This window comes from Helianthus annuus, chromosome 5 (assembly GCF_002127325.2).
Source record: "Helianthus annuus cultivar XRQ/B chromosome 5, HanXRQr2.0-SUNRISE, whole genome shotgun sequence".
Classification (NCBI taxonomy): domain Eukaryota; kingdom Viridiplantae; phylum Streptophyta; class Magnoliopsida; order Asterales; family Asteraceae; genus Helianthus; species Helianthus annuus.
This window is the reverse complement of record NC_035437.2, coordinates 34,396,853-34,405,014: the sequence shown is the minus strand read 5'-3', so window position 1 is coordinate 34,405,014 and position 8,162 is coordinate 34,396,853. Positions and strand designations below refer to the sequence as shown.

General features: G+C 38.4%; 1 protein-coding gene across 1 annotated transcript; it reads left to right on the top strand.

Moving 5' to 3' along the window:
* Positions 1-6,842: 6,842 nt before the first annotated feature.
* On the top strand, positions 6,843-7,322 carry LOC110943064. The gene has a single exon (XM_022184821.1). It carries the CDS (start codon positions 6,843-6,845, stop codon positions 7,320-7,322), a length of 480 nt encoding a protein of 159 aa, XP_022040513.1.
* The last annotated feature ends 840 nt before the right edge of the window (positions 7,323-8,162 follow it).

Sequence of the window (8,162 nt, the reverse complement as noted above, 5' to 3'; positions counted from 1 at the left end):
TTGATGACTTCAACAATTTTTTCAACTTCGACTGTTTTCACAACTTCAATCACTTTTTCTACTTCAATCACCTTTTCTACTTCTTTCACATCCTCACCAATCTTCTCAGCAATATTCTCAGCATTCTGAACATCACTTTCAGATTCAGATTGTTGTTCTTTAGCAGCTTGTTTCTCTTGTAGTTTCTCCATTTTTTCTGCAAAATAAAAATGAAAACTTTCAGGAGACATATGAGATTTTGCAGTATTTATATGTTTCTCTTCCTCATCATCACTGCTACTATGATCTGGTGATTGATCAAAATGTACAGATTTTTCAGAATCATCATCAGATATACTAGAATCAGATGGTGTTTTATCAAATACAACATCCTGTTCTTGAACAGTTTCATCTGAATTATCTGAAACATCCCCAGAGTGTTCTGAGAGTCTATCAGTACTATCTGAACTTTCATCAGATGACACAGATTTTTCATCTCCACTTGATACATTCTCTCCAATAGATCTCATCCAAGTAGCAAACAAATTTGGCTCTCGGACGATATTTGCAATGAAAGCTTTAAAACCTCCCTTTACATCTACGAACATATCCCAACTGAAACCTTCTGGTAGTTTCTCATCATCTTGATCGATAACTCGTTCTGCTGTAGCTTCAGATGATATGTAATCACTCCAGCTGAAATCTACAACACAAGCTCTTTTGGAATCTTCAATCTTTCTCCCATGAGCTGTCTGAGGTTCTTGGGATTGACCAACTTGTTGATAGATTGCTTTGCGGTAGTAATCATCTTTCCCGAATGGATTTTGTGCTCCGCTAGCTTCTCTTCCTTTGCACTCTCGCTTGAAATGGCCCTTCTCCCTGCATCGAAAACAAGTAACTTTAGATTTATCAAAACCTAAAGTAGAAACATGTGCATCAAGAAAATCATTTCTCCCGGTAATGGTTTTGAATTTCTCAGCCCGACGAAGAACACTAGCAAGGCACCATTTGATATCCATAAGTTCCATTTCCTCAGCGTCTATTTGATCGTAATCCTCTTTGGTGAGCATAGGATTCCCGATCCGACCAGCAACAAGACCTTCATAAGATAACAGAACTGAACCAAGAAGTGTCATGTGGTCTTTAGCAGTGTCTTCAGAGAAGCTTTGACCTTCTGGAAGGTTGAGAGCTATGTTGCACTGAATCACATATCCGTTTCCAGTTTTTGTACTCTGAGACTGAAAACTTGTGTTAGTCTCTTTCGGATTCACACTCGGAAACGATGAAAACCCGCTGCTACTTTTGTTCGAACCCTGATCAGCTTTCTCAGATGAATCACCAACACTGAAAGAGGTTTGAATTTTCGGACTTCTTTCAGCTTCAGAAACTGGAATACTACCTTTATAGTACATTTTAACATCTTGTTGACCACTAGGATTATTCATCCTCGCGATCTTTTGCTGCTCAAGATCCTGACTCTCAATTTTCTCAATAAACTGACCAATTGTAAGTTTGTCATACACACCCGTGTTTTTCAGTATCATTAAATACGTTCCCCACTCTTTCTGAGGTAATGCATCAGCCAACTTATCAACCCATTCCTCACGACCTTTTTCAACTCCCAACATCGATAACGAACGCACTAAGTGGCAGTATCTCTCAATTAGCTTTTTAGTAACCTCTCCCGGCAAACTGCTAAACAGATCAAATTCCTTTATAAGCAATGCCTTCTTGCTTTTGATCATACTTTCACTACCCTCGAATTTCACTTTAAGAGCATCCCAAATTGACTTCGCAGTTTTGTCGTGTTATAGCAGAATGAATATATCTTCTTTAATCGCCTGCTGTAACAAACTGATCATCATTTTCTCTGCTCTGTACATTGCACGTTCTTGTTCTGAGAATTCAGATATCTGTTTAATGACTTGCAATTCTGTTCGAGGCAATGTGTACTTTTCCAATATTCATTCCCACGATCTGAGATGATTTGCCTGAACCCAGTTTTCAAAGCGATCTTTCCACCCATAGTATTCTTCAATACTCATCAGTTTTGGGGGTTTCTGAGTGGTTCCAGTCTCATTTTCCAGGTTCATAGCTTGAGCGCGGCTGGAGTAGTCGATGTAGCAAAGGCGTTGTAAAACTCAGAATTCATGATGACTTAACACGTTTTTCAAAATAACTGACAGAAAAGCGATCCAAAAATAATTCCTTGGAGCGGTCCAAGAAATGTCGTTCGAGCGGTTCAAGAATGATGTTCGGATGAGCGGTTCAAGAAATGTACGAATAAGCGGTTCACAATTGATTTTGGGGCGGTCTAAGTCACTCGACCGAATACGCGGTCCAAGATATGTTCAAATAAGCGGTTCAAAACACTAAATACGAGCGGTTCAAGCTAGGTCCAATAAGCAATCCATGAATGTTCAGAAAGACGATCCAAATTCGGACAACAATTTGACCCACTATTTCTTTGAATTTCAACCCCAAACTTTCAAGGATTTATCTCTACACTATCGTGCACAATCCCTGAGATTTTCAGTAAGTTTCGACCGTGAAAAATATCTGAAACTGAAAAAGAATGAGTAGAAGACAGAATTTTCGACAATTTTCAGCTATTTCCTGTAGAACTCCTCCTCCTGAAGCTCTGATACCAATTGTAGGATCGTTTGGTGACCCAAACGAGTCGTTCAGAGGCTTTCTCCTTGGTTTCAGGTGCGGAATAACAAGAAACTAAGGTAGAAACAGCAGGCAAATCACTTTAACTACTTGTTTATTGATTTCAAACGTTTACAGCTCAAATCTCGCAACGGCAGAGATTCGGCACGATTTCTACGTAATGTTACAAATGGGATCGCTCATCATGTATATATAGGGCTTTGGGACCGCTTATTGGACAGGCCCAATAAGCGGCCCATACATGATGTCACATGAGCGGTCCATAAGGTGTCACAAGAGCGATCCAGCTGATGACCATTCGAGCGATCCAGCTAGTTTGTCACAAGAGCGGACCAGCATGTCCGTTCGAGTGGCCCAAGCTCTAAATGACCTAAAAAGCGATCCAACTACCTAAAACCTATACAATTTCACATTTTCTCTAATTCCATGCCCAGATCTAACTTCTAAGACTTATGACTCGATACAAGACGTAATCAGCAGATGTAGTGCACCAACAGACTCCCCCTCAGATGTTGATGGAGTCGACTATCGAGTCACAACAATGCTGTCTTCAGTTCTTCAGTCTTGATCAGTCTTCGGGCTTCTCTCTCTTTATCATTCTATCATTCTAAGACACGAACGAAGATGTAGTCGACAGACAACTGCACCAACAGACTCCCCCTTGAATGTTGACGGAATCTTTAGTGAGAGTCTTCAAACATTCACAACTCTTCAATCTTGTTCGGCCTTCTTCAGGAACTCAGCCTAGAATAATATCTTCTTCAGGAATTCCTTCCTGGAATCACATGCCTGGATCATTCTCTGGCTCTAACTTTCATCAGACTCCCCCTATCAGAATGCTGGGATCTCTGTCTGGAAATCGTTATCACCATTGAAATCAACTCCTGGCTTTCTCTGTTTAAGCTCTCCTCTGGTTCTGATGTGTCTCCTGGCTATTCGTAGCAACAGGATCAGAAACCTGCAAAACTCAACCATACTATTACAAACTAATACAATTTGCAATTCAACTTAATGAATCAGCAAATCATATAAGAAAAATTATGAAGATCAAACTGTAGGTTACCATTCAACTTATTCATAATTTCTCGTATTACGTGCCTAGATCTAACGTTCTAAGATAATGACTCGATACAAGACGTAATCAGCAGATGTAGTGCACCAACAAATATACGTATGAGAGTATTTTTCTAAAATATACATATGTGACGTTTTAGCGCTTCGTAATACAACAATACTTGCGTAACTTAAATATTTATTTTGTGAGAGTTTTTGTATTATTTTGGAGTCGTAATTTCATGGTATATATTAGTTATATTATTTTACCCTAAAAATAATATAACTAGTTCACAAAATAATCAAGTAATCACACAAGCGTTTTAGTATAAAATATATATTCTACATATATATTTATTAAATTTTTTTTACGAAAATCAACCTCCGGCACTTAGTATTTTTGTAATAAAAATCATGGCGAAGTTTATTTTGAAAACCAAGTTAAAAATATATTTGTAATACTTGCTTAGAAAAATATTTTCTAAGTGTTGAAATTTTAGAAAAATTTCGCCAGAGTTTCCTTTGTAAATGGAGGCGTCCATGCTTACTAGCATATCATTTTCTTTTATAAAATCATTCAAACAATCATCATACAATTTCTTATTACCAATCTTGACAAAAATAAGCATAAACAATAAACTTGTGAACTTGAAAAATTTGTAAAAACATGTAGTAACTTACTTGCATACTTAGTAAGTCTTGTTACCTTTAAAAATGTGATTAGTTCCTTAGAAACTTTATTTTTAAAGAGATTGAACATTTGCGACTTCTAGTCATAATTTCTAAAAATATTTCTTTGTGAAATTTTCTAATTACACAAGTGTTTCTACACTTGTTTATCCACTAAAAATGTGTTAAGTTTGTGTAAGATCCAAGTTTTTACAAAACTCATACTTCTCACTTGGTTCTTTCGAAAAACCACTCATGGATCTTTAGATCTACAATATTAGAACTCACTTTGATCTTTATTTATCAAGGAAACATGTATTTATTCAAGTTCATAGTTTATGTGTGGATGATTCCATCATCCACGACATTTCTAACTTTCACATCTTGCTAGTTCAAGTTTTTAAGCATGATCTAGCAAGTCCATGTGATGATCCATACACTTTTTACTAGCAAACAACAACAATAATCATAACAACACAAGAACAACATGATTTCATCTTCATTTTAACACTACTTCATCTCATAGTTAGTTTATGTCAAGACTTTGTTTATGTTTGTTTAGAGTTCTTGAGATTTCACCATTCTTTTAACTATTAACCGCGAAAAATATGAAGAAGATGAAGATCTAAGACACTTACTACTAGCACAAGGCTAGGGGAGTTCAAGAGTGTAAATGTGGTGGATAAAAGAAAACGAGAGCGGTCCTTGAACTTCCGAACACACCAAGCTTGCTTGTAGGATCTCTAACACCTTTGGATGTTCTTGGATTGCTTGAAAGAATCTTAAAGGTGGTGATGGTGGGTGTGGTGGTTCTCGGCCGAACACACAAAGAAGAGGGAGAGAGTGTTGTTGTTTGGGTTGTAGTGAATGAATGATAGGTTATAACCCTTGTGCCATTTTATAATCTAACTTCACCATTAACCCTTGTGTCTTATGTTCTATTATCCAACTACATGATCCATTATAATATTTAAGAAAATCAATGGGTGGGTCACCCATGGTGACTGTCCCAAGAGGGGGGGTATGGGGTTGGGTTCCAATGGATAGTTAGTGATTTAGTTAGGATTAAAGTATTAAGTTTGTGTGTTATGATGTGTTATATAATATTTAGTGTGTTAAGGTGTTCGGTGACCCTAACTAGCTCAGAAAAATAAAAACAATGTGTTTGGCAATATTTTTATGTTCCGGGTAAAGTCTGGTTGTTCGGTTGGGTGTTGCTCCGTTAAAGTGCTAAATTAATCTTTAAAGTGTCTTTTATGTTACTTTTAGTGACACATTTAATTCCCAACACTTTGGAAAGTATCTAGGACTATTTTTCCAAGTTTTTGCACTTTACTAGCATAGTTAAATGCTGAATTTTGTTTATTAAGTGCAGAATTCTGCATTTAAAGTGTGTTTTTGTTACTTCCCGACACTATAACTATCACCTGGTGACGCAGTTTTATGGTCCTCACTTCCCTACACTCCCTATTAGTGTAGTACTCTATCTCTGGCTCATACTGGACTCAAAAACATTGTCTGTCTAGGTGCTGGCATTGTCAGCATGTTTCTGGGTTATCCGTTTAGTGTGCTAACTGTGCTTTGGTGCATCAAGTTTGTCACTAATGTTTGTATGAAATAACTGAAGTGACAGTATAAAATGTGATGCATATGTATGTATGTAACAGAAAACAGAAAGCAGTTTAATCACAGTTGTAATCAAGCATAGTCATTTAGCATAAATTAAATCTTAATTAAGTGGATGGATACCTGTAAATGTGAGGGCTGTCACACGATCAAGTCATTCGGAGGTGTGTGCCCGAAACGAGGGTGTTGGAAATTTTGACTCATGCCCACTGATCCACTTGTGGAGGTCACTTTAGCGGGCATAAAACAGGCTACCGAGTTCTCTCGTGTGGGTTTTATTGGCTCACAATTTTCAAGGATGCGTGCGAATTTGCAAGAATTGTGTAAATTGTCAAAGGATGGGAAGCATTTCAAAGAGGGATGAGATGCCATTGCAACCAATTTTGGTTGTGGAAATATTTGATGTATGGAGCATTGACTTTATGGGTCCCTTCTCAAATTCCAATGGGTTTTTATACATTTTGGTGGCGGTGGACTACGTCTCGAAGTGGATTGAAGCTATTACAACAAGAACAAATGACCATTCGGTTGTTTGTAAATTTGTTCAATCCAACATCTTTGCCCGGTTTGGTATTCCAAGAGTTATCATAAGTGATGGTGGTTCGCATTTCAAGAACTTTAATTTCGGAAAATTGTTGAAGCGGTATAGCGTGAATCACCGGATTGCTACACCTTACCATCCGCAAACTAGTGGACAAGTCGAAGTGTCCAACCGTCAAATTTAAGAAATTCTCATGAAGACGGTTCGAACGGATAGGAAGGATTGGTCTAGTAAGTTGGATGATGCGTTGTGGGCATACCGGACAACCTACAAGACTCCAATTGGCACAAAACCTTACCGGATGGTGTATGGAAAGGGTTGTCTCTTGCCAATGGAGTTAGCTCATCGGGCGCATTGCGCAATCAAGATGGTGAATGCGGACTACGATGAAGCGGGGAAGATGAGGAAGTTGCAATTGAGTGAAATAGAAGAAATTAGAGACGAAGCGTATGAGTGTGCATCGGCTTACAAAGACAAGCTCAAAAAGGTCCATGATGCAAAGTTGAGGAAGAAGACTTTTGAAGTGGGTCAAAATGTATGGTTTTATAACTCAAGGCTAAAGATGTTTGCGGGCAAACTTAAAAGCAAATGGATGGGCCCGTGTGTTATTCGGCGAGTTGGGAGATTTGGTGATGTGGATATCCAAGATGAGCAAACCAACAAACAACAAACGGTGAATGGCCATCGGTTAAAGCCATACTTGGAAGAGAACGACATCAACAACTTGGAGCTTGACAAAGCGGGCTACATTCTACGCCCGGTAGATGATGAACAACCATGAGAGGCCCAGGTTTGGTAGTGTACATAGTTAGTATTTTTATTTCGTTTGTTTTGTTTAGTTGCACGTTACCGTATTCGCTTGAAGCTCGTGTTTGAAACAAGTGTGGGGACGTTTGGGTCACGAATAGTTCTAGCATTGTGTTGAGGACAACACAGGATTTTTGAGGGGGTAGGGTAATTTTTCCATGTTTTTGAAAATTTATAAAAACATAAAAAAAATCAATAAAACTGAAAAAACTAAAAAGAAAACACTTAGAATTGCATTTTTTGTCGAAGGGAAAGTGCCCAGTGTGACAACTCGGACTCTAGACTCGCTTTGTGTAACGCTATGTGCATATGTGAACTAGATTATATGGTTGGACTAAATAAATGTTTGTTATTTTGTGTTATGTGAGCTTTGTGAATCATGTGTTGTGTTATATGTATGTATGTATTTAACGATCGAACCGTACAAGCTCACATCATTCACACAAGGCCATTGGGCCATATCATTTGATCGGGCTCAAGGACGGCCCAAGGTAGAACCGGCCCCTCTCTTAACCGTGAAAACACTTAGGGGACTTGGCCCTTCTCTCATCTTGTTACAACACATTATCACACACAACCCTAGTTGCTATCTCTCTCTCTCGGCTGCGTAGAACCCGACGACACAAGGCACAAGAGGATCATCGCCTCTCTCTTGATTTCCAACCGGACGTGGTTGACCATTTACTTGCTACCTGTATTCATTGTGTATCTGCCGAGCAAACCAAGGTGAGTTCACACAGCCAAGGCATGGGATTCCCGGGTTGGGAATTGGGTTGGATATGTTATTGAAAAAGGAGTTACTCGTACTTACACA

What these genes read in the sequence shown, in the direction of transcription:
- LOC110943064 (XM_022184821.1), top strand. Translation starts at nt 6,843, where the DNA reads ATGGTGTATGGAAAGGGTTGTCTCTTGCCAATGGAGTTAGCTCATCGG.